At 41.0% G+C, this 27,571-nt stretch overlaps 1 protein-coding gene across 1 annotated transcript in view; it reads right to left on the reverse strand.

The window, feature by feature from the left end:
• Window positions 1-27,571, reverse strand: part of UTRN (utrophin) — a 309,333-nt gene that overhangs the window by 274,162 nt on the left and 7,600 nt on the right. Inside the window, exon 2 of the mRNA XM_054279111.1 lies at window positions 10,780-10,841. Within this exon, the coding sequence (XP_054135086.1) occupies window positions 10,780-10,841 (62 nt within the window). The remainder of the gene's footprint in view (window positions 1-10,779; window positions 10,842-27,571) is intronic.

Genomic DNA, 27,571 nt, shown 5'->3' on the forward strand with positions numbered 1-27,571 from the left:
CTGGAAACCTGTTTCTTCAGCTTCCCACACCCACCTGAATCCCATGCACACACCTGGTGGCAGCTGCCACCCAGGCAGCCTCAGCTGTCCCATCAGGGCACAAAGCCAGCCCTAACAGTCAGCTGATGTCCCAATGGAGCAGAGACTGCACAGGCACTGCAGCCTGTTCTGCTCACACTGCCTCCTCCCAGTCATGCATTTTTCTCATACCTGAATGCACATTTCCATGCAGGATCTGCTATGTGAGCCATATAGTCTCCAGTCAGAAACATCACTGCTCTGTCCTCCAGTGCAGCTGGAAACTGGACTGCTTTCTTGGGATGCAGTTCGAGAGCAACCCACCGTGCTTCAGGAAGTCTTCTACTTTCTTTATGCAAACAGAACAGCTACAGATTCCAGCTTCTGATGGCCACATGACTCAAAGTTTATTAAGCATAGAAGGGTGCAGGAAAATAATTTCTTTAAATGGCAGCCCTAAGTGATAGTCCCATACCTTTATTTCTCAAGAGATGACAAGGAAAAATTCTGGGGCAAAGCTGACCAAGCAGCCACGCATGCCCTCTTGTGCCAGGTATGAGCCAGGCCTGAGCCAGGCCAGGCTGCTGCCATCACCCTCTCTTTGTGATAAAACCCACACAGAGCCCCATCACCTCACAAGCAATGCCCACCACCGAGCCTACTGGGGCAGGCTGCTGTGGCAGTGCAAGGGCAATCTGGGAGCTGCACTACACGGCCCCTAAGGCTGGACCTGTACTCCTACTCCAGGGGCCATCACTTGAACCCTGGCTCTGACCCAGCAGTCTGACTACCATCAGGGCACCTGCTCCATGCAGACTGCACTGGGGTGAAGCAGGCAGCCCTGAGACCAGCTGGGGCAGGCTGGTGTGCTGCTGCAAAGAGCCTGGGCTCTGGGGGAGGGCAGAAGGTAAGCCACAGGGCTCTGCAGCTTGCTTCCTTAACCATACCTACCCACATCCATACTACTCACTCCTAACACCCAGAAAATAATCTGGCCTTCTGAAAAATGAACTCTGTAGCTACAGATACACACATGAATAAATACACAATCTGCAGCATGCAAAAAGCACATGCATTTCTGTCTCTGAAGATTCTTGTCTGGCATACAGTACACTAAGGCAATCCAAATTTCTCTTTTTCAAAACTAATGTTTTACTCACTTTCTAAATACGTAAAGACTACACAAGTACAAAGTAGTTCAGCCCTTGCTAGCATCCTGTAAGGAGAAGCAGTCCATCACTGGAGCATAATGGATGGAGAAATTTAAGTATTTGTCTTTTAAGAAAGAGTGACAGTGACAAACCATACCGAGCCCTTCACAAGGGCAAATGGCTAGTCAAGGTTGTGTTGGTAAGCACTTAAAGAGCAGCTTACATTGTGCTAAGCACTGTACAAATACCAGGCAGCTAATGGGTCCTTTCTCAAAGACAAAATAGAGTCCAGTTTACACTACAAAGACAGCATAAAGGACAGGCAGGGACACACTTTGTACCAGATCTGTGCTGGTTCGGGGTGTAAAGCATTCACATCCCACTCACTGAACACTTTTATCAGTTAACAGAAGGTAGTTTTTCTCAGCTTTGCTTATGTTTGCCACAAGAGCAGAAAAAACAAACCAAAAAAATCCTGGCAGAAATCTCTTTCCCTCAGCCTGTTCAAGAAGGCTTTGCCAGCAGCGCTGTACACACAGTTACTGTAACAGACTCAAGGGCTTGATAAAACAGACAAAAGAACATAATTAACAGACTCAGAAAGAGGCAGTGTTGGTTTACCAGCGCTTTAAATTAGCACTGATAGCAGGAAAGGAGTTGATTCACCAACAGGCTGGTGTAAGGGAAAGAGGAAGAAAAAAGAAAAGGGAAAGGGAGTCAGAGTAAGAGAAAGGAAAGTAAAAAAAAATAAAAGCTAGAGACTGTACATAAGCTGAGGGCTAGGCTTGCTTGTGTTCTCATGAACTTTGCATGGTGACATTTGTTATGCACCAGTAGGCACATACACAAGGATCAGAACCAGATCCAATCCATCACATTACATTTATTCCAACAAACATTTTCATGCCAGCCTTTGTGTGAACACAAGTAAGGGAGACGAGACAAAGAACTTTCGCTAGTTATCCACAGCAGCAGCAACTTTTTCTGTTGATTTACCTCATGAGGAAGCAGCAGTTTATTAATGGTCTGTGAGCTGGAGACCAGATGCTACCATATGTACACAAGACCAGGCATCTCAGGCATCAGTTTTACACTTTCCAGCAAGACACTGGCACTATTTGGGAAGGAGATACCACACAGTGTTCTCCTCACACCAGCTGCCCTCATATGCCCCTTTGGCCATCTTTCAAGTCCCTCTACCTGGATCAGGTTTAAGAGGGTGACTCACACTTCCTTGTGTGCATCTAGAATTACTCACAACGAAGGGTTACCGAGGCCAGCCAACATGACTGTGCAGAAACCATTCCTCCTCTTTGCCAGAAAGCATTCCCAGGAAGTGGAAGAAGGTATAAACAAAATCCAGATCAGATTTTTTGAAGTCATCCAATGCTGCTGACAGTCGAAAGCCCAGCCATCAACACTTACAGTTTGTTCTACTAAAACCATCACAGCTACAAGGCAGTGATCATTGTTGAGTATGTTCTATAGTAGAACATTCTTAATTTTCCCTTTATTACCAATGAGGAACTGTATCAAACTGAGGCTAGTTAGAGAAAAAACTGCAGTCGCAAATTCTCAGTAGGACAAAACCTCCTTTTTTCAAACACCAGCTATTATTTATCATTTTATGATGACTACTTAAGTTCTTTATTCTTCAACATGAAATTATATGGAAAGGCAATCATTAAAGAAGGTTAAATGTTTACCTAGTTGTTTAACTAGAAACATGAAATTCTCATTTCAATAATCTGTAGCAGACAATTTACCTGTGCTTTAAATCAATAATTATTGAAGCTACATTATTAAACCTAACTTTTTCAATTAATGAATGCCAAAGAGATTGGAGAATAAGAGATAAGCCACCTCTATTTCACATCCTCCTCAGTGATACTGATTCAGACCTTGTAGCCACAACATTAAAACCAGGATGAAAGGTCCTCTCAGTTTCACAGTTAATGCACACTGGCTGTCACCAGGAAAGTAACACATTTCATAAAATCATACAAGTGACCTTCACCACTAAGGGAATGCAGCAGACAAGTTCCAACTGCTCAGAGCAGGGCTGGGAAAAGCCCTGGTTGCCATTTACATTATCTGCCACTTCAAGAACACAAGAAAGCAGTACACTGATTTTCCATCAGATACTTTTATCTTCAAATGTCACTTTTATGAAGTTAAGAGTTGTTTTAATTAATTCTTTTTAATCAGTATATGACAATTTTTAACATCTTATATGCTCAATACATAGATCAAAGCAGTAGTAGAACTGTAAAGACCCATTCCTTTGAGAAGGGGCAAGTATTGGAGAGGTTGGGCTCTTAAATGATAGCATGAACCATTCATAATGTTCAAGTACATTCCCAGGGAACTGATGGTAACCAGTTTAAACTCAGGAGCAAGAACTACACTTTAACATAACCCAGACCAAGAAAGAAGCATGTCAAGTGCTGCTACATTATAAGGCCAGCACATGGGAACTCAATGTGGGAAACGAATCAGAAAGCAAAAAGGTCATTGCATAAAGTAAACAACTATGTCAACAAATAATCTCACCAGTTTCTAATTTAAGACCATAGACAATGTTTACAGAAGTATTTTTATGAAAATGTGGTACTTTTTTCCATTCTCCTTCCACTAACATGCAGGAGTTACAGGACATCATACACAAATACTAGCTGCACTGTGACAGATATATTTTCACTGGGTATACTCTACTCCATGCTGAATATTGCCAAGAAGTTGTGGCATCTCAACACGACACTAGTACCAAAACTATGATTTCAAATACCAAGTAAAGCAAATAAATAAAAAGTTATAATGATAAGAAGACACCTTATAGAGCAAATTATTTTTAACTACTGGTGCTCAAAAATAAAATAGTTACAAGCAACTAAACAGCTATTTAAAACCCCAGACTAACAGGGGCTGGCGGGCGAAGCTAATACTCATCACTGAGATATGCTGGAAATTTTGATTCTACTAGATGACAGACATGAGTTTAAGAAGCAGCAAAGCTGAACAGCTAAAGATAGTTCAATTCACCTAACACCTAAAATACTCGACTGACAACATGAACGAAGGAGGGAAGATCTATCAGTGCAAATAGCATAGCAAGGCATCAGTAACTCTGTAGGTCTTTCTCTCTCTAGTGTATTTATTAATGTATTTACATAAGCCTATGTTACAATAGCATGTTTAATGTAACAGTAACCTCAATGTAACCTCAGCTTGCAATTAAGCCTCATTGCACAACAGTACCAGCAGGGGCAGCTGGGACCCTGCTTACCACTGTCAGTTATTTCTCTTGTAAGACTAAAAGGTTATCCTTTTAATTACAGTTTTTCAAGCAACATAACTTCAACTGGACCCTTTAAAAATCCTGCTAACCAGGTTGACTAGTCTCATTAGCAGCTAACAGGTAAAGGAACAGATTTGCTTTGATGCCTCGACCAGGTTCAGCTCTAGTACTTCAGAAGGTCCCACAAACCCTTCAACAACTGGGATGAAAACCAAGCCTAAGAATCACACCCAAACCCAGAGCATTAACCAAGTCACCAATACTTACAGCCCATATTACTATACCAAGTTTTCAAGTCCAGCAAGGGAGACACCGCTCACCCCTTGTTCTTAGAGCAAAAAGCAGCAGAAATTGAAAGGAAGGCAGAAAACTGACAATTTTTTTGCTGTGACTGTATCTGGGAGATATCAACTGCTACATATTATTGCTTTTATGCTAGAAAGCAGTCATCCTTACCATAACTCACAACCTACTATAGAAGAAAAATTTACTTTTGTGCTTCTTGGCTAAAAGATATGCTAGGCCTAGAAAGGTTTGTTTTGTCTTCCCATAAAAAGAGACTAAGAAAAAAGTAGACTAAAACAGACCTTTTTAAGGCCAGCTCGTGCAAACGCTAATTCCTTTCCATCCAGATTACTCTTCTTTTTAACAAGGCTATTGCTTTTTAAGCTTTGGCTGGTTTTGAGTGAAGTTACATTTTACAGTTTAATTCAGCATAGAAAAATATCAGAAGCAATTAGACTGTAGAATATTTCACCAGTCATCAAGTATCTCCTTGCTTGCACAACAAAAACTGCACTGCAAAAAGGACTAGACACCATGTTAGCTGATGTCATCTTGGACAGACAAAATTGCCTAATCAATCTTTTTGATCTCTTTTCTTGCATGACTAATACACTGAACTCCATAATTCTCCTTCCCCCCCCCAAAAAAAACCAACTTCTGAAATGTCTTTGACCTCAGGTATCTTGGGTCATGTGAAATTAATTATCATGAATAGGTATAATTTTGCCTTTAAAAAGATTTAACACAGTTGCTAAGGGTCAGCAATGGAGCTGCAAAATATCTTCACAAGTGTAGGGCCTGACATTTACTATTATGACAAAACAGAGGAAAGAAAATAAGGAAGCAGAAATGGAGGAAAACATCTATTCAGCACACCACACAAAAAGCTAAAAGAAGACTTTGCAGTTACCATATGAATTAATGCCTGGTATAATGAGGAATTAACTGTTTCAATTTTAAGATGCGTATAAAGCCACAACACCCCAAAGCGCTCCAAGAACAACTCATCAGTTCTCCTACTGGCCTGCCTACTCTCATTTTCCCTTGGTGTGCTTCCAGGGGAGGGGACACATCAGAGCCCAGGAGAGGAAATGCGCAGGAGCCCCACACTGAGCACTTGCCTTCTCAAAGGCTAACCTGGAGCTCAGCCCTGAAGGATGCACTCTGATCTCAAGCTGCACCTCCTCTTCTTTACTCTAACCCTAAAGTCAAACGTATTTTTGGAAGACCACAGAGTAGGAAAAAGAGCTCAAGATGCTGTAAAAGTGTGGGATGTCTGGCTTTATTCACACTGCCAGATCCTGGCTAGGCTCCAAGCCCTGTCAATGCTGGCCAATGCAGATGTCAAGGCACTAGCACAAGACCTGGAGGAGTAGAATCACAAATACATGCAGCAAGAACACTGCAAACGCACAAGACATAAAAAAAAGAAATTGAGCTTGTATTGGAAAGCCATGGGAACACATGATGGAAAGGAAAGGGAGGCCCAGTGCTCAGGCATGCAAGGGCTTTGAATGCGGTTCCTGCCACCTTGGAACAATGCCCCAGCTGACTCCATTCAACAGCCTGCCATATCCAAGACTTAAAACTGAGGGGCAGGGAAATCTAGTGTCATTTTCACTGAATACCACAAATCTCTGGGCTTTTACGCTCCTTTTGCAGAGCACAATCTTCCTACCAATAAAGCTTTTTTTTCCCATCCCTGTGGGAAAATTTCCCAAACACAGTGAAGAAGCAAGGTTTTGGTAAAAAGACACTGCTTCAGTTTGCCAATGCTGGATCTGTAAGCTTCCTCTAGTGAGTGAGTGACAGCACTGAGTTCCGACAGGCTGTGACAGACCTGACTCCATGGATCTAAATTAAGTCAGGGAATCAGGTTTCTTGTGCTGACTCTGTGTTCCACCTGCCAAGCTCAGGAAGAGCAGAGGAGGAGAGGAACCAATCTGAAAGCAAACTTGGAAAAGTACCACCTTGGAAAATGAGCAAACTAAAGCCAACAAAGACAGAATCCTGCAAGAAGGCAAAGGGAGGGCAAGGTTAGTGCCCCTGAGACAAAGGGAAATGCAAAAATAGGACTGACCACACAAACATCAAATCCTGTAAAGGCAGGAGAGGGGAAGTGAAGGGCAGATAGAGCAGATATGGAACTTTAAAAAGAAAAACTGAGTCTTGATGGGAAAAAAAGTATAGTGACAAAGGCAAAAGTGGGTATGAAATAGGCAGGGCAGCCAAACTCCAGATTTGCAAGGATTTGCCAGGCAGGCAAGGCTTCTGACATGAGAGGGTGTGATAGTAAGTGAGGGGGGAAAAAACAAATATACCAACCAAAACCAGGGTCAGAGACTAGGAGTAAAGGAAGAAAATAGGGCAGAAAGAACTGTACTTTCAGGGTTCTAAAGTGGAACACAAGACTCCTGAATTTCTTAACATGCCTATCAAGTTTCTAAAACCTTCTGGAGTTGCAAGTGTGAGTATCCAACTACTTTGCTCTGTAATTATAAGCTGAAGCACCAGATATCTGCAAGATGCAGTTAAAAATCCCAGGCCTGCTGATAAAACATCTAAGTAGATAAAGACCAAATCTATTCAGATATTTGGACCAACTAGAGTTGATTACAAAATCTTTGTTCACTTTCTCTTTAACTGTGTGAAACAAGTAACATAGGGATACTGGAGCACTACATTATCCTGCAGACTTGAACTCAAGCTCCACTGTTAGCCAGAAGTTCCCCTGTAACTCATCAGAATCATTTAAAACACAATTTTACAAGCAATTACTGTGTGCCAGATTAAGACACTTCCTTAGATCACTAAAGCCAGTTCTTGCTGACACAGGCATAATCATCTTCAAGTCCCTTTTCTATGCTGATCGAGCTCCATCTGAAAACCAACTAAATATTTTCGATGGTTTGATTGAGTTTGCAGAAGATATGAACCCTCCAAATTCTGTTATAAGGATCAAGAGTTCTGTTTTATATCAAGAAACATCAAAGAAATGTTAAATCCTCTGTGACAATTTAGCTAAAGTCTCAGATCAGGCACTCAAAGTTAGTAGCCATTTCTGATGTCTACCTTTATTTGCAGTGGCTAAAAACCACTGTGACAAGATAGCACTTCTGCATTGTATGCAGAAAATAGAGGTTCTGAAAATAACCTACTGGAAAGTTTTAATGAAGATTAATATAGAAAGGGATAAAAGGATAGAAAACAATCCTACATTGTATGAAGAACATATATCAGCTATCCATACAACTAGATGCTTTAATTGGTAAGGCTACACTCAGGAAAACAGCTAAATCAGACTCTTGAAATTAGACTGGACAGAGCAATAGAAAAAATACATTAAATAAAAACATCACATGGCTTTATAACCACATGCTGAAATGCTCTGCCTCCGTATTTATTGAAACATAAACTTCCCCATTGGTTAAAGCTTGGTAACAGATTATTTCTCTAACAATTTTTATTCCCTCTAATTTTAACAAAATATCCTTACTACACAGCCATCATAGGCTTGTGAGCTGTAGTGTGTACATCTCTCCTAAGGTATGTCTAAGAGAGCAGTGAGTCTTGGCTGAGCGCATTTACTGACCTTAAAACAATCCACTTTAAATGTTTGTGCCTTGATTTTCAAACAACACACACAAATAAAAGGCACTGTTCTAGCACAGTTTAAACCAAGAGCACAAAACCAGGTATACAGTACTGGAACTACACCAAAAACTCTTATCTCACCCATCAGGGTACTGAAGCAAGCACCTCAGAGCACACTTGAGATACCTGAAGTGTTTTACTCACCTACCTGTTCTCTGATGAGAAGGGAAAGACACTGCTCTCTCTCTCTCTAGATCCTTTGTAAAACCTTATTGAATTGACTTAAATCAAACTCAGCATTATGCAATTTCACAATTTTTGTATGCTAAGCTACAAAAGCTCAACCGATTACTTTTTATTTGCTTAAATGAAGGGCAAGTACAATGTAATTAACGTGGATGGACAAGTAAAATTTTTTTGAATGAAATTTGCAATTCCATACAAAATACCTAAGTTACCATTTTGTTTTCTGCAATATAAGTCAGATTATATTTAACTAACCTCTAAAATCCCTCTACCCTACTAAGCAGCTAAATCAATCTAGTTGACAGAAAAGGAATTTTAAAACAATCCAAATGACTTGGTACATAAAAAAACTTTGATACAACAGGACTGAAATCAGTCTCTTTCTATTTTTAAGGTACAGTTGAAAGTAGACTTCCTTACATGAAGTGATTTCTACTTAACACCATCATTTTCCTTGCAATTTGAACATGCCAGTCTTAATAAATCTGTGTCTTGTCATGCCAAAATAGCCATGCATAAGTTTGAATTGGACATGCAGCAGTTGGGAGCATGTCCTCTTATAGGAGTCTCTTTAATCATTTGCAAGGCTTTCATAGCTTCAGGTGTTTAATGGGCCATGAAGTTACAGAGTTACAAAGCTACAGTTACTTCAAATCCTGTGAGTATCTGACCATACTCTGAGCCTGGGAAATCCAGGAGCTTAGCAAGATCTGTCTGGTTACGCAGTATAGAAGGAAAGATGCTGTATAAGATACATCCATGTGACTACAAGCAGAATGACTGAAAATAATTCTGCCTTCTTCAATTCAATGCCTGCAGCACTCACAGATGAGTCACCTGGCACATTGTCAGTATGACTGTCATTCTTTCTCAGTATCACTGTCATTTCCATGTCCATGCCATCTCTACGCCAGCTACATGACTACAGTCAGTCCTTTCTTTCTCACCACATTTTCCTTCCTTAAATGATCCTGCTCTGCCTACTGCTCCTTCTGCAGAACCACCACTCCTCTGAGCAGCAGTCCAAAGCTGAGCTTAGAGCAACCAGTTACCCACACACATTCCTCCTCTAAAGAGCAAACTAGCCAAGAATGCATTGGATGAAGAGTGCAGGATATCAGCTTTCAACCAAAACAAACCCAAGCCAAAATGATTCAACCAAGGCCACAAGCCTTGCATTGCTCAGTGTCCTGTTGCACAGGAAGGAAAGGAAGGTAAAAATTCCTTACATTACTGATCAAGAACTTCAGAAGGGTAGCAGTCCAGAAGCAGTCACTCATTGCTAAAGCACTGTTGCAGATTTAAAAAAAAAAAAAAAAAAAAAAACCAAAAACAAACAAACCACACCCCCCCTTCCTTAATATTTATATCTGCTTTCAGGATTTCACACACATGCCACTTTTCCATAAAAGCATGCAAAAGAGTAGTTGCCCCATTTGCAGCACCACGCTAGGCAGAAAAAAACATGAGTTTTCCCTGATAATATTCCAGGTTCTTTCACCCATTCAAACTATGAAGCAGGAAAACTTTCCACAGACACTTATATTCCTGGGCAAAGTGTCATTTTTCCCTATCAGCAGAACAGTGTAAAAAGCAGGCTTTAAATAGCATTCCAAAGCAAACGTCACTTCCTTTATCATCCCAAACCATGAAAAATCCTCAATAAGTTTCCAGTCAGTAAAGAGAATTAAAATGAGAACTGTACAGCATGAGAGCTGAGGAAAATTCAAAATGAGCAAGTAATTATATAAAATTTCACTCAAAGCTCAAGTAGCAACACCAGGTGGCCTCAACTAGAGGTTTGCAGAGTGTGTACAGCTGACTCAGCAACAGAGTCAACACAGTGATGAAGGTCCAAAAATCTGCTGCAATGCACTCTGAAAATTGCACATAAACTAAACCAAAACTAAACAAAACCAAACAGACATGCTCATGCAAATAACTATTTGATATATTAACAAATAGAATCTTTCATTTTTTCTTAAAATACAGTATCCAATAAACATTTGATACTGATGTGCAGGAGGAAATGGAGGGAACAAACACTATACTGTTTTATCTGCTTTCACTACACACTGACATTTTACTAGGAGTATTCAACAAGAGTAAAAGCAATGTACATTTAACCAAAATTATTCTAAACAGTGAACCAAACAAAATTAAGTAGTACATCCAAACCAACATTACCTTGGAAAAGCGAGCATTTATCCATTTTGTAAAGGTTTTTTTCTGTACATCATTGTGTTCATCTGGAGAAAGAGAATAAGAAAACAATGAGTGAAGTTGCATTCTTCTTAATCCTAGATTGTTCAATACAGGTCACATTAAACACTGTCCTGAGACGTGGGAGGACTTTTTGCCTTATCTGTCAATAAAGCTGAACAACATCCACAACACTTGAGTACTAGCAGAGCACACAAATGCTTTGCCTTTGCTAGTAACCACAGCAGCTCCTTTGCATTAGAATCAGCCTCACAGCACCTCCCAAGCAGGTTCCTGATGCATAAAATTCACAAGCCTCCCATCTGGTGAAAAACAACCTACGAAACCATGGGCTTTTAATTAACAGACTTTGTCAACACCTTTTTGCCTGAATGCATTACTCCAAAAGGTGCTGAGGGCCTTACTCATGCTTCTGATGCAGATAATAGCCTCTGTGGTAGCAAAGCTGCTGTGACAACCCTTGAAGCACTGGCAGCCTTACCCACCCTCAGCCTACTTTTGCACCTCGGTTCAGAAGTGTGTTAGTGATCAGTCACAGACAAGTTCAGCTAAGGTGTGGGAAGGGCTCAGCAGCCCTTCCCTTCAAATGCCCTGCTGGTGTGACACCAAAGTAGCACCACCTAGGGGTCTGAGAGACAGCCATAAGGAGCCAGCAGGAAAAGGAAGAAGGGCAGGCAAGTACCTGTAGGTCAGAGCAAAGGGAGGAGCAGAGGCCTCCAGCTGGGCAGAGAAGGCAGCTTCCCAGGATGCCTAAGGAAGCCATTTAGGAGTCACCTGCAATTTTACAGAGCCCATCCCACTAAACCAGGGTGAGTCACAGCACAGGACAGACACTCCTGCCTGTATCACAGGACACATCTAGGGTAAATTGCACTGAGCACTGCTAAAGGTGAGCCTGTGCTTCATCACCTGTACTTAAATGACAGTGAAATAACTGCTGACAACCAGACTAGGCTAGGGAGGTTCACCCAGTATGGATTTACAGGTTTGCTTGCCACAGACAAGAAAATACACACATGCAGCTTGTCAAAGGCTTCAACCTCCAAAGCCCTGCACAAACCACAGCCAGGGCAGTCAGTGCCTTACACCAGGAAAACTGTTGGACAGCTGCAGCCTGGATCAGGAGTCTCCAAGAGCCTTTCAAGACTCCACCAGCTTCTTGGCAGACCAACCCTGAGATACCCTTCAGGCAACCACAATACACTGCTGTCTGGAACCTTCTCTTGCAGAACCTCTTGGTGGCAGCTGGCATCAATTTTTCTAGAATCCATTCCACAAAGCAGCAAACCACGATGGTTTTCAGACTAACTGTCCCTGCACTTGGAATGAAGCCATAGAAAAAGCCTGATTGCAACTCAAATTCTCTACTTCACGTAATCATGAAAATTTATGCAGTCTGAAGCAATATCAGATTATGATTAAAAAGCACCACTTACAAGATCATATACTCACAGCAGCAATTGAGACTGTTGTACAATTTCATCTATAAAATCCAGATATTAAAAAAATAAATTTAAAAACGACAGAATACAACCAGAAGATTTATATAGATAACCTCAACATTTCTAATTTCTGGCCTAACACAGAAGCTGACACTATCCATGTATTCACATCTAAGATATCTAGCCAAAAAGCTGTTACACAAAGAAAGAAACCAAAAACCAGGTGTGTTTTACCTAACAGTAAAGAATAGTGGCTACAGCTCAGTCCAAATACAAGAAGTCACATGAATAAGAAATGAAGTGTCATGACAGTTGAAAAACTTAAACTGTATGAAACTGTTCATATCCATCTAAATTAAAACCTTAGTTCTGGGCTTCTTTTAGGCTACAGCTGAAAAGCCTGCTTAGGACACAAGGGTGCATGTCAGCCAGGAGCCATTTTTTCACCCTTCCATGCCTCTCCTCTTTGGCAGCTGAACCTGATCCAACAGACCCTACTCTTGAGCCACACCTCAAGCTCAACCAAACATCAAAGACAGCACAATAACTGAAAAGATTTTTCTGAGCAAGCTTCAAGATAGCTATAGCAGACCATGCTCAGAATGTTGAAACTCAAGGTGTTGTTTCAGGGGAGTATAATTACCTAAGACACTTTGTTAACCCTGTCTTTCCCCAAGTGGCATACAGCTCCTTACCATCAAAGACAGAACCAAGTAACTTCCTGCTAGATCCTAAGTATCCATCTCACAGGAGCCTGGCAGACAAGATGAAACTCAAAAAAAAATTTTTAAAATAATATATTTAATTCTTTTTTCCCCTACAAGTCTGTTTTCTTTTTTTTTTTTTAAGACACAGGAATGGACTAGATTGGTCCAACTGCCATTGTTGGAGCAATGTTTTCCATTAGCTTTAACTGCAAATACTGTTTGTATTGAACATAGTGAGATTTAAACATATTTTCTTTCTAAATATCATTCATTAACCAGTCTGCCTCTTTTGTGCCAACACCCCCTACAACACCCCTATGTACCATGATGGTTTCCCAAGGCTCCATCTGCCTTTTTCCTTCTTTAAGCATCTGTGAGAATGAAGAATAACACCACAGTTCAAGTTATCACCTTCTTTTAACAGTATTGCCCCTTAGCATGATAAAGACAAAGAACAGAGAGGCCAAAAACAGTAGTATGACTGTGTTAAAGGAGAGCAACCGTTTTGAAAAGGGTCCTGCATTTATAAATCCTGTGCAGTAGGAGCTCTACAAACCCCACTCTTGGAGGGTTCAGCCCCCTCCCGAGCACACGCATGGCAGGAGGTAACAGCTCTGCTCAGCATTCCCTAGCTCCAGCCTGCCAGGACTACCTCCTTGCTCCTACAGCTGCTCCCCACCACCACAGTCCGGTTTGTGGCAGTGTTCCTGCTAGGTGTGCTGCAGTAGCACACACAGCACTTACTAAAAATCCAGCCTCTTTTCCCCCTTTTTTGAAAAGAGGGTTTTCTAGGAAGGGGAAGGAAAAACATCCACCAGAACTTGTGGGAGGATAGAATGTAAGAAAATAAAGATAGTGCAGAAGGTAGTCTCACACCTGAGGAGTTGCAGCTGTACTAATCACCAGAGATTAGGAACAAGCCTGCCCTTAACAGGCCACAGCTGTGTCCAATAAGGAGATGAGTGCTACAAAAGAGTGGATTAGCTGGGTGAGGAGAGAGTTGGAGTTTGTTGGTTGTACTGTGAAAAAGGAGTTGTCAGTGCTGTGAGGAGATGTCCAAGAGAAATCACCAAGAAGGTATGGGAGATTTGCAATAAGATGACAACAAAAATCCACATCTTTGATAATTACAAACTACTTAGTCTTGATAAAAGATTTGGTGAATGAAAGAATATGAATGCATGTACCCCTAGTATCCCCTAAGGAGCAGTGCATCCTTTCTATTTCTTAAGCAAGGAATAAGAACCCCCACAAATCCCATCTTCCTAAAACATCCTGGTCAGCTATAAAATCCATAGACAACCTTTGCCAGTCAGACTCTACACTTATGCTTGCTTTATAAAAGCCTCTGTAACTAGCGTCTTTGGAAGTGGCTGTTACAGCTACAGTTTTGTCAAGCTTTCTCCTATAAACTCCTGGAAAAAAAAAAAAGAAAAATTGAAATGCTGGTGCTTGGATAGCAACATTGACAAGTTATTTTATCCTTCAAAGTAATTTTCTATAGATTCCTACAAATTTGTAAGGCTAACCCCGGGAGGCTGACATTATGATTTGGATAACAAATTAACCACATTCAGTAAAAAAACAATATCACCATTCAGCAAAGCACACAGTAATCCAGCCAGTCAACCTCTCACACAAGACATTAAAAATGTCAGCAAGTTACAGCCCAGCAAGAAACAAATTCACCAAGTTGCTAAAACATTTGTTTCCTTTCACACTGCTGCAGCCTGACAATATAAGCCAAGGACTGACTCAGGGCCAAATTCTGCTTCATTACCTACTGACTGTTTCCTCTCTCGGCCTGCCCTCCAGCCACTTAATGGACTAGTAATGGACAATGTCAGAACAGTTTGTTCCTTTAAGAGGAAATAAAAACAAACCTAAACACACACACACACAAAATTAAACTCTTGTGATGACAAAAGAGAGAAAAGCTTCCTATCCCAGATGCCTGCTTCTGTTACACAAGATGATGTATGTCCACCCAACTGGAGTGCACTCAGAACAGCCGGCTCCTGTGGGATCAGATGCCCAGGCTGTGTCCTGGCACTCAGTCGTTCCCAGCAGCTGCTTCTGTAGCCTCACACGCTTCCTCCACCCACAACATTGTGCTTTCACTTTGTTTGGGGCACCTTGAAAACACAGCTCAACTCCAATCTATTACCTTGTGAATATCATGTTGGAGAGCAGAAAGGAAAGCAAAAATTATCTAAAAATAAAGGTAAAAACAAAAGCGTCACTGGATTGTGGTTTGTCCTCTACTCAACCTCTGTTTCATGCTGAAGGAGAGCTTTCTTATTTCCCCAAAACACATTACATGCTTGCATGACAGAACTGCATTATTTAGCTTTTCAAAGACAGAAGTTATCACACCCAAAACAGCTGGCAGAACAGCACTAAAATGAAAATGCCCTGGAGAAGTATAGACTTGATTGGCAAATAAAGTACAGAAATTGCCCAACCACTCCGGCACACATTACTAAGGGTCATCTCACATTTGAAGACTTAAATTTGCCTTCACCACCTCATTATTTAGGTTCTCAGCAAAGGAATTTAGAAATAAAAGAAGGAATTAGCCTGTGGGTTTCAATTAGGACACTTGGAATGTAACGAAGTTAGAAACACCCCTTTGCCTAAGCCTTTAGGCAATGGAGAGTATCTATCGTAGATAGCGCCCCTCCCAAGACTTGCACACCTATGAAACCCTAACAACAGTAACAAAAAGAGGGGTAAGGTAAGGTTTGTATTCCTGGACAGAAAAAGCCTTTTGAAAACAACTATCTTTTTGTCAAATTCAGACTAATTAATATAGCAAAAGACACAAAATAAGCATGTAAAATTTGAGCACAGAAACCAGCACAGTTTTTATCCCTGTTAGCAAGAAGCAAAAAGCCAGGAAGCACCAGTTTGTGACCACCAAGCTCACAGATAAACCCCTGAGCTCATTGTGAGTACTGGCTCCTGACTTTATCAACACAGAATAATCTTTATCAGCAGGTTTTGGGTTGGGCCTTTTTTAAGGATTGGGGGGAAAGGGGGAAGGTTAAATGTTTCATTTTTTTAAAGGAAAAAAAAGCAAAAGCTGAGATGGTACTGCACATTCTCTCTTCTCTTGCAACACCAGGGTAGAAAAAAATAGCTCCAGCAACACATAATTTGCCTGTAAACTTTCACCTTTGTGCTGCAATTTTAATTTCTGCAATCAGTGGTATGCCCAAAGCTTTCCTTCGTTCCTTTTCCTTCTCACTCCAAATTTCAGCAGTTGGGCAAAACTAGAGTAATATTAATAGTGTATCTAACATTAAAAAAAAAGAAAGTAACAACTATAGAACATAAGCATTAGCCTAAAAAAAAATTATGCAAAAAGAAAAGTCATGTACCTCTCACTACCTGCTGTTTCCCAACAGCAGACACCACTAAAAACAAGACACCACAGACGAGTAATGAGGACCACCCTCTGGTCCTCACCAAAATGTACTGTAATTGTAAGCTAAATTGTGTTTACTTCACAACAAAAATCCCCCAGAAACTGATAACCTAGAGGAAGGCATCCTCACAGCTGAAGGAACATTAAAATAGCTGTTTCCATACCTCCCAACAAAAGCAACCTAACACGCCACGCTGTGGTCTCAGCACATTGGAATGATGATTAAAAGGGAGGTATAGATAACCAAGCTCTCAGGAGACAGAAATAATGCTCAGCATGGAGCCTGACAGCCCACGCTGCTCAGCCAGTGACCCTGCTGCTTTCATGGGATGACAGTGCAAACCCAAGGGCTGTGAGCAGTGTCCCGAGGCTGCTCCACAACTGCAGGCAGTACACAAGGCTGCTCCAGAGGGTCACCAGAGCCAGAAACCCCACGTCACTCCAACTGCTTGCAATGGGTCCCCAACAGCAGGTCAAACCAAGCAGCTTCAGCTCCCACTGCAAGACAGCCCTGTGAAGCTTTCACATATAATACAAATACATTTGAGCACATTTTTCACAAACTGCCCAGCACATGGAAAGAAAAAAGAAAGGCAGGTAATTCCTGCCAAAGAAGACGTTTCTAAGCAACAAACAGGAAAGCACTTAAAGAAAAAACACAAGGTAAATTTATGAATACAAATGAAATCACAAGCTAGATTTACTACAGCTGGTTTTGTTTTGAGCACAGATTAGGTCTTTAAATTTCTAATTGGTTATAAAGAATATGGAATCCACAAGTTGGTGTTAGCCATCTGCTCCTTTTTCTCTGCCCAAATTAGACCTGTTATTAGGCTCACTTGCACTTGGGGAGGTGATTCACAGGATATAAGGTCAGAGGGATCGCTGTGCTCAACCAGCTTAATCTTCTGCATAACAGAAGAGCCATCCCCACAAAAAAGCCCCTCTGCATACCAGAAAGGAAGCAGAGACAACAGATGTCAGAGACCCTGCACAGGCAGAAGTAAACAAGATTGCTCAGACAGAGAAGGAAGCCAAGCCATAAACTATATATATGCAAGTGGCTCTCTTCTAGTTATGGCAGAGTTTCAAATCAGGCCAACATCACAAACAACCTTGTTTGAACATCTTCAGTTCAAACAATGCTCGCAGTACAAAAGAAAATGCTATTTTGTTCTCTGTCACAGGCAGGTAAAGACAGTAGCCTGAAAAGTTATTCACAACACTAAATTTTTCTGCCCACTCATATTCCAGTGTCTCTTCTATCCCAACTCTTTCAGTCAGAAGTTTTCCTATTTTTCTTTTCCAACAACCCAAAGGCTGCAATCCTAAACTTTCCTCACTCCCAGTCTTTTTGCTCCAAATAGTAAAGCCCTTCCTGATCCACCCCTCAAAGTTGCCTCCCTTTTACCCAAGTTCCTAGATTCTATCATCATTTCTCTCTAAAACTCTCTAGGCCAACAGCTAATCACAAACAGAAGCCAATTCCTGAGATTTAAATAGCAATACCTGGCTCCCACATAAAACTACATGCTCCAATTTCCTAAACTGAAGACTAAGAATGCTTGGCCTCTCACATATCAGTGGATGCCCCATTAGTGCCAGCTGCTGCCCACATCTTCTCTGGCCTCTCACTGCATCTCCCACCCCATCCCAGCACACAGGTACAGGCTACAGGTAGCTGGGTATGCCCCAGGTTGTCCTGCACATGCACATGCTGACTGGCATATTTGACTGGTATGTCCACACAACCTCCAGCTGCTTTCTTAGCTTTATAACACACAATTAGGTTTATGAATACTGGATTAAACTTCCACTAGTTACTACAAGTTGAACTAGTTGCACAGGGAAAAAAAAACCAGGAAGACAAGTCTAACAAGAGTATCCCACTTTCCTTGTGAAAATCGATTTAATCAACAGATTTCAAAAAATTGTATCCTGTTAACATTTTCAAATTTACACAAGGGCTAATCAGATGTTTCTGAAAGGAAATTAATCAAGCATCTCTGGATACCAACCATGTGGGACCCATTTCAGTGACAGCAGTGTGCAGACTACAGTTATTTAAAAATAAATGGAATTTATAACCCCACAGAGTTTCAATCATTCAGTCCAGTGTAGAAGACAATCATAACATAACACCTTGAGCAGTTGAGTTATGAAAAGGCAAGGTGTTAACTTTCTCAGTTTGATTGCTTCAAACCTCTGACAGTATTTAGAAATCCAGCCTTAAGACAAAGAAATAGCATATGTGACCTTAGGAAAAAAAATAGCACTTGTTTTCGCAGTTGTATTTCATCTATGGAAGGCAATAAAAAAATAAACTTTCCAATTATAATTAACTCAGAAATTCAGAAAAAAGGTACAGAAGCATCCTTACAAAGCCCTAACACACTATCACTTGGAACAAGATTTCTACACCAAAAACAATGAGCATGTATGGATTACACACCCAGGGCAATTTTGTGACTCTTATAATCACTGTAATATCAATGTAAGTTTTCCGGCAATTTGATGTGGATGTCTCATGGATTAAGCAAGCTTTCACCTCTATAAATCCCACTGCTTTTTGCATTGTTCCTGGAAAGCTTAGTAAAATTATAAGTGAAGTGTTTTTGTAGAAGGTACAGTATGGTAAAGGCAAGGAGGCATCTTTGGACATCATTTGTCTAATCCAACTCCCCAGTGAAAGCAGGTTGCCCCAGGCCATGTCCAGTCAGATTTTTAACATCTGCAGTAACAGAGACTTTGCAACCTCTCTGAAAACCCAAGAGAGGGTTTCAACAAAAATGGAGTTTCCGGTGTTTCAGTTTGCACCCCTTCCCTCTTGTCCTTTCAACAGAGTCAGAGGAGCATAACAACCTTCTTTGCACAATCCTTTCAGATATTTATACATTTCAGTAGCATCCCTTGGATTCTGATCCTTTTCTTCTGGCTGAACAGGCCCAGCTCTCTGTCTTTCCCCACAGGAGAAATGCTCTAGTCCCTTCATCATCATTGTGGCCCTCACTCCAGTATATTCTCATCTCTCCTGTCCTGGGGAGCCCAGAACTGGACCAAGTACTCCAGGTGTGGGATCAGCATCACTGGGTAAATGAGAGCACATCCAAGTGCATGCAGCAGGTTCATGTCTAAAGGAATTACAGAGAAAGGAAGCAAGTTCCTTTTTCACAAACTTGCCAGCAGCATGCCCAGGTAGCCAAGAAGGTAATGGCACCCTGGCCTGTCAGAAAGTGTGGCCAGCAGGTCCAGGGCAATGATCATCTCCCAGTACTGGGCACTGATGACACCAGACCTCAAATTCTGTATCCAATTTTTGGCCCAACACTACCAGAAGAACACTGAGATGCAGGACTAAGTCCAGAGAATGGCAACAGTGAAGTGTTTAGAGCTCAAGTCTTATTAAGGAGCAGCTGAGGGAGCTGGAGGTGTTTAGCCTGGAGAAAAGGAGGGTCAGGAGAGACTTTATCACTCTCTGCAACTGCCTGAAAGAAGGGTGTTGGCAGGTAGGGTTCAGTCTCTTCTCCCAGGTAACAAGTGACAGGGCAAGAGGCAATGGCCTCCAGTTGCACCAGGGGAGGTTTAGGTTAGACATTAGGAAAAACTTCTTCACTGGAAGGGTGGTCAAGCATTAGAACATGCTGCCCAGGGAGGTGCTGGAATCACCATCCCCAGAAGCATTCAAAGGGCACCTGAGCATAGCACTTAGCAATACGGTTTAGTAAAAAGCTAAATAATTTAAACTACATAACAAAGCTTCTACACACTTCTGTCCAGCTTATAACAATTGACTAGCACATTTCAATTCTTCACAACTAAGACTCACACCAAGTGATGCTACCCTTACAAATTCCTGGGCAGGCAACAGTTGGAAGATAGAACTGGGGGAAACTGTTGAATACCAATCTTGACAACCAAGTTAAGCTCAGTCTTCACAGAAATCAAATAGACAAAGGAAGTTTAAAAAAACAGAAATTGTTTATTTTGTTTCTAGACAGGCCAATCTTCTTTGGCTATTCCATTATTTTGTCAAGGATCATTCACTGATGCCTATAAATTATTTACCTTAGCCTATTAACCTTTGTTATTACTAAGATGAAACCTGAAACAGAAGATTTAAAGGAAGCCCCTAAAAGTCACATAGTGTAGTAGTGCTCTAAAGATGAAGGAGAAGCAAGCAAAAAGAAAACAGGATAAATACAGAATTTAAATCAAAAAAATTTGTTAGTGCAAGCTACACCAAATACCCTCATTTCTATCCCTAAAATAATCCAGAAAGTTCACTACAGAAATGGTGACCGTAAATTCGCCTGCTTTTAGCTTCACATGACCAACACAAAGAATGCTAAATGCCTAATAGTGCCATCCAGCCCTAGTGAGGAAGATTAGGTGAAGGGCAAGTCCAATTCTTGAGATAATTTATTTCCTTTCCCAGTTACATTTCTTTGCTGGCCAAGGAATATTGCACCACTAGGGAAGGTTTTACACCTTTGTGCAGAACCAAAATGCTAAGCAAACCTTTGAGAATTTTGCTCATGACAAAATTACAGTTCTTCCTCTAGAGGTAAGAAGAAAGAGTCATAAAGGTGTCTTAGCCACTTGGTGTTTTTAGTGAGACATCTTAATGGAGAAAAAATAAAAGAGAAATTGGAGTAAAGTAATATAAATGGTCCCTTCTTATGGCTTCTGGCAAACATAAGATTTTCTTTTGTCATTTGATCAGAACAGCAGTAAGTTGAGGCACAGCTAATCCTATATCCTAATTAAACTCTCATTTCCTTCCCTGGCTTAGTCATTAATTAGTCCCCAAAGCTGAACCCCCTCCTGATTAACTGCTCTGAAAGTACATAAATTCTGCTTGGCAATTGCAGGACAAATATCTGGAACACATTAAACCAGGTATTTATGCAATCGAGCAAGCACTGACGACCAGTGTGAGCCCACAGAGTATTTCCCACTGCAATATAGAAAGACCCTTAAGGATATACCACTCTCAGTAGTGTGAGAAAAATTGGAGAAGATAGTCTGCTCTCAGACTCCACCCAGAGTATTGCTTCCAGCTCTGGGGCCCCCAGCACAGGGAGGACAAGGACCTGCTGGAGCTGATCCAGAGGAGGCCTCAAAGATGATCTGAGGGCTGGAACATCTCTCCCATGAAGACAGGCTGAGAGTGCTAGGGTTGTTCAGTGGGAGAAGAGCAGCCTTCCAGTACTTAAAGGGGAGCTACAAGAAAAATGGGGAGGGAGACTATCCGGAAGTACATTGATAGGGCAAGGAGTAAACGTTTGAAAGGGAAAGAATATATGTAGATTGCATATAAGGAAGCAATTCTTTGCTGTAAGGGTGGTGAGGCACTGGAACATGTTGCCCAGAGAAGCTGTCGATGCCCCATCCCTGAAAATGCTCCAAGCCAGATTAGATGGGGCTTTGAGCAACCTCATCCAGCAGATGATGTCCCTGCCCATGACAGGGAGTTTGGAACTAGAAAGTCTTAAAGACCTTCCAACCCAAACTGTTGTACAATTCAATAAAAATACAGCAACAGAACAGTCAAAAGGAGACCAAGCAAAGATCAAAGCCTACCAAGCCTTTGGCAGGACCTGAGCCATAGGCTTTCACGTGCCCCTTGTTTAGGCAAAGGATTAGATGCACACATCCCATTCCTCATGTTTTTATTATTTAATGACAAGCTTTGAAGAGAAGTGTGGTAGAGCCTGTGCAAATGTAGAGTTCGATTTCTGTCACTCTAACATCTCAAGTGGTTTTGTGTACAATTTGGAATTGACACATCACCTTTACCTTTGCAGAAACTGGCTAAACAACAAAAAAAAATCACCTAATGAAAACAGATAATTACATGTCATATTAGTACTGCTGCCTCTGGCAACTATTCCAGTAGATCAGCCACACTCACAGGTATAATCCTGTCCTGGGTGCTTTTTCAGAGAGGGTTCTTTTGCATGCCTTCACAGTGCTAAAGTCAGGCAAGAAGCAGGCTCAGGATTCATATTTTATTTGCCCTCTGCCAAAGGTCAATGTCCCTGAAGCAGACAGGTGGTGTCTGTGCCTCAGCAAGGACAGAGCTGGCAGCCTGAATGTTGCTAGCCTGAGGACCAAAATGATGATAACCACCAGTGAAACAAGAAAAATGAAGGCACTAGTATAAACTGGCTAAAAAAGCCAAGACAAGCTCATGGAATTAAGAGTCCACAAAAAGATGGATATAATTTATGGCTGAAGAGAACCCTGAACTGCACACCAGAATGTGAAAACAAGGTATTTTAGAGGACTTACCATTAAAGATGTGCTTATGGAAGAAGTATTAGCTCATGGTATCTACCTATGGACACCCTTACATACAATGATGAGGAAATGATGACAACTGCATGGGAGATCAACTCTTTGCCAGCAAGAAAGGCAAGCTATACAGCAAACCAAAATACCAAGTACAGCCTCTGCAGCAGACAAAAGCATTTGATGCAATGAAAAATAATCTTTTCCTCAATTCAGTGGTTTATCTTGAAACAACTCAGGACACTTTTAATCAATAAAAATACTTAAAACTTTCCAGCGTCAGAGTGGACTAAGATCAGTCCTTAACCCCCATCCCAGAAAAAGCCAGAATAAGATCACCATTGCTGGGTCACATAAGGCAAGGAGGAAATTCTTCTAAGGATTTGACACCCCCACCCTCACCCCATCCCAGAAGAAAAGCTATTTTCAAGTAGCGGCAAATAATATTTCTAGCTACAAACACTTTTACTGAACAAGTAATCTCCCAAAATGCATGCTAGAACAAGAGCTGTGCTTAAAACTGGGGTTCAGTACAACATCCCAGTCTGAAGTTACCTCTCAGCACCTTCTCTGCACATGCCCAGCTCTCCAAAGAGCCAGGCATACATTAGCTCTGTCAGACCTACCCATGCAAACACTCCCAAGTACCAGACAGCTCTGGTGAAGCAAAGCCCAACTGCTCCAACACATTTGAGCAACTTGGGAAGGGTCTATATTGATTTGCTATTGCTCAGAGTAAAGGGTCAAATGAGGGAGAGAAAAGAGATGAGGTAAGGAACAGATGTATTCCTCGAAGTATACAAAGAGACTAGCTCTCTATGAAAGAAAAGAAAAACTCATGTGGTTCCCCAAAGGAGTTCAGAGAAGCCAGTTTTCTACTTTTTGCACTTCTGAGTGAGAAAGCTAATACAACAAATTGGCTCCATGCACATTTACAAGAATTTCAGTCTCAATAAAATGATGCATTTAATTTACCACAAACTATAAAGCTCAGTGTCAAAAAAAACCTCAGCAACATACTCCACACTCTTCAAGTTATGCAGATAAATGTAACACCTCAATGAAGGTAATAAAAGACAGATTCTTATTTCTGAAACCAAAACATAACCTTTCACAGAAAGAACAGGTGGTATGGACAGGGTCAAATAAACAGAACAAAAATCACAAGGTCATCTCCTAAAGATGCTGCTGTCGTCATATGACTTGCCTTTCAATCTTTAGCTTTGTGTACTGTAAACTTGATATGGGGAAAAAGTGGGGAACGCATCTAGAGAGTACTTTTAACTCAATTTTTTAAAATTCATTTCTACAAATTAAAAAGCAAAAAAGTTTACCTTCAACACTCTGCATTACTAACTATTGCAAATAACTTCAGTATTTCTCAGTTTCACCTGCATCACACAAAGTAAAACTGTTGTGGTGTGCTGTAATGTCCCATTTTAGACTTCCAAGTCACCTCCCAGGTGTGCCTATACCTCTCTCCCTTCCCCCCTTGCTGAGTGAGTCCTGTCAATCAGGCTTAACATTCCAGCAAGGCGTCATGTGGTTGGTCAAGTTCAAAAGATGCCCCTATGCCCAGGGGTCATTGGCCTGTCTGGGTGTCATCTTCCCCTGAGACCCCGCCCCTTTCACCTGGTTGGTGCTCATCTGTCCCCTCCCCTCCCCCGTCCCTGAGCTTAAAAAGGTGATCAGACCATGCAGCTGCATTCTGTTGGAGCAGTTGCCCACGTTCAGACCTCTGTAACCTTGGAACAAACCTCTGGACATTAAACCCTCCAGCAGAATCCTCTCCTTTTTCTCTTCACCATCGCCAGAAGCTCTTCCTCCTGAGGTAAACGGAGTTCCTGACAAGCCTGGACTTGTTCAGTGCCCAGCTGCAACCTCCAGCAAGCCAAGGTATCTCTGGGGTGATTTACACCACAGTTGCTGCCTTTGGCCCAGCAGCGAGGGTCAGACTGGCCCAGGCACCATCTAACTGGTAATATTGGGATTCTTATTCCAATATAAAACCAAAAGTAATGTGATTGATGAAATTTGCTACAACTTTTAAGTTGTCCCACTTTAACATACCATCTTAAACAACTGTAATATAAATACAGTTGAAAACCTTTAATAGCCTTAATACTAAAGTTATTACAAGATTTTTCTACAGTTGTTTGTTCCTTTGGACAAGAGTCCTAAAAACTAAATCACAAAATCACTTATTATTTTTAAGAAACACCCCAAACACCATTTTCATCCGTGACACAATGACATAAGAAGCTTAATTCACTTAATGCAGATTAGACCTTCATACCTGAAGATCTCTAATTTCACTGTCAACTACCACTTCCAATTTTCCACAGGACTGCTACACTAAGGCAACTCTTAAATTTACAGTATTTTCTTGCGTAGAACACAATAGCAAAGCAGCAGCACAAAAAAAGAAATAAAACTTTTTAAGCTGCAAAGAAGCAAGGAAGTGGGAAACAGTAGTAAGGATGTACACAATGGCACATGAACTCATGCACACTACTGTCTGAAGATCATGGAACAAGCTGCAATACAGATTTCATATTTCAGGCTGTCCACCACTGGCACACAAGCAGACGAATGATCCCTCACAAAAGCCAAGTGCTCATGAAGCCTACCACAAAAGGAGAAAGGAAAGAATTCCTGCAGCTGTACAGACCAAATGCATGCTAAATGTCAATCCCCTACCTACCTGCTACTTGCCCAAACAGCACAAGAGACATCATCACTGTCCAACAGGCTTGGAAATGAAAATTCACATTGATGAGTAACTCAAGTGGCCAGAAAATGCAGTCTTCTTTTGTTCATAGAATGATTCTACTAAATACTGCCTGTGATCCCCCTCAAAGTTACAAAGTCCAGCTAAGAGCTCTGGGAGTGCTTAAAAGGCAATACAGACATGCTTTATCCTGCAGCATCTTTTCAGTCCAACCATGAACTGGCATGACTAGCTTCACAAAATGCCATTTGCAGACTTCAGTTTATTCAGAAACAGAAGGCTCAAATTTTGTAAATGACAAGTGAAAACTGAGTGAAAGGGGAAAAGTGCAAAGGAAGAGTCAGAGTGGACTTCTAAAGAGGCTAGGGAAAAAGAAGATTTTTGCTCTCAAAAGAATTAGCATAATTAAGAGATGACTTAGCAACCTTTCATGCATATTTCAATTTTGGTGCATTTAATTATAACCTACATGAGGGAGAGACTTGTCTGCAGCCCTACAGAGATAAGTATATATTATTAACAACAACTTGCTAAAAACTGAGCAAATAAAAGCTCAGAAACTTTAGTCTTTTGTCACATTGTTCCACTCTTTCCATTCATGTGACATTTCACTGTTATTCCTCAAGTCTTTACATGGGTGCAAAAAGGAAAAGCAATTAATACTGACTACCAACCTTCTAATCCCTCAAAAGCAGAATGAAATTTGGGCTCAGTAAGCGATCATTAGAAGATGACACACAACTCCAGCTGCTCAGTTGTAATACTGCACCTCTTAGACATGAACATTATAGAAAAAAACCCCATGGAAATAGTCAAGAAAAACTTGAATTTCTACCTTTTGTTCTCTAATTTTAGCATATTAGAAGAGGCCATGCAAGAAAACAGTATGAGTGTTTTCTTCCACAATGAGTGAGGATACTCATTCTTGGGAGAGAAGGAAGAATTAGGAAAGCCTAATAGTGCCCAAGGATGAAACATGCATGTTTGTATTTATTTTATCAACTATGACACAAGTTCTTAATCTGGATCATGTCAGTCTCCAAACCACAGGACAGCAGAAAAGAATTTGAGGAGGAGGAAGATGTAGACAGAAAGCAGGTATCAGTTAAGACAAAACCTGAAGAGTTAAGACACAAATGCAGAAGTGTTATAATATAAGAAGATCAAGAAAAATAAAACAATCCTAAGAAATGGAAGATATCAAATAACTTCAAAGAGGTATTTAAGCATAACAAAAGGAGAAAAGCTGAAGGTTACACAAGAAACCACCACAGCAGCACCAAAATCATAGCTGTGCAAAGTTAAAAAACACACACCATGTCACTTAGCTGTATCAGCGAGATTTCCCCAAAAAATCAATTTCTTTGACAACATAAGACACTGGTTTGGAACTTTAACTTTCTTAACTACACTCTTGGTTTGTTTCTTTCAAAGGTGCAGTAATTCACTTATACTGGCACAAGAACACAACAGGAGAATGAATATGCAAACACAGAAACAAGAAAAAAGTTTATTTGATTTATCAGACATGAGAAAGCATTCTTCCACTGCAAATCAGTCAGCAATAAAACAAGAGAATCAGAGGTTATCCATTTGTCTCAAAAGTCTTCAAGAGCTAGTGCTAAGCCAGTAGAGCATTTCCCCAAGACCTGTTACTGTTTGAACCATTTTACAAGGACTTCTACCAACTCTAGCATAAATTCTGCTCTGGTCTCCCAGATTACGCTATGAAAAATAAGATGGCTAGAGATTTATTTATAGTGTCACATCCAATTTTGAATTGAACAAGGAGCAGTGGCCCTGGCAGGACTGCATGCTAAACTACTGAACTCATGAAGAACATTTATTTTTCCTAATTCCTTCAGCCACTGATAATTTGTATACCTAGATCTGTTTGGATTTGTTAGGGCTGTTTTTTGTGGGGTGTTACATTTAACGGCTAGAGTAAATTTTTTTGGCTAGTCTCCCATCTTACAGAAAAGAGCACATTCACGCTGTCAAAACAGTAGCTAATTATTTACCTGATATTACTCTGCTGTGTATAATGTTCAAGGATACTGAGCACGACAAGGCTGATAGAATATACATGTTGTCACTGAGTTCTGACTCACCCTCTATCCCTCTGGAGGGTGACAGCTACCAAGCATGCAGA

This window comes from Melozone crissalis, unplaced genomic scaffold, assembly GCF_028551555.1.
Source record: "Melozone crissalis strain CALT ecotype California unplaced genomic scaffold, PUWL_Pcris_2 ptg000027l_1, whole genome shotgun sequence".
In the NCBI taxonomy this organism is placed as follows: Eukaryota; Metazoa; Chordata; class Aves; order Passeriformes; family Passerellidae; genus Melozone; species Melozone crissalis.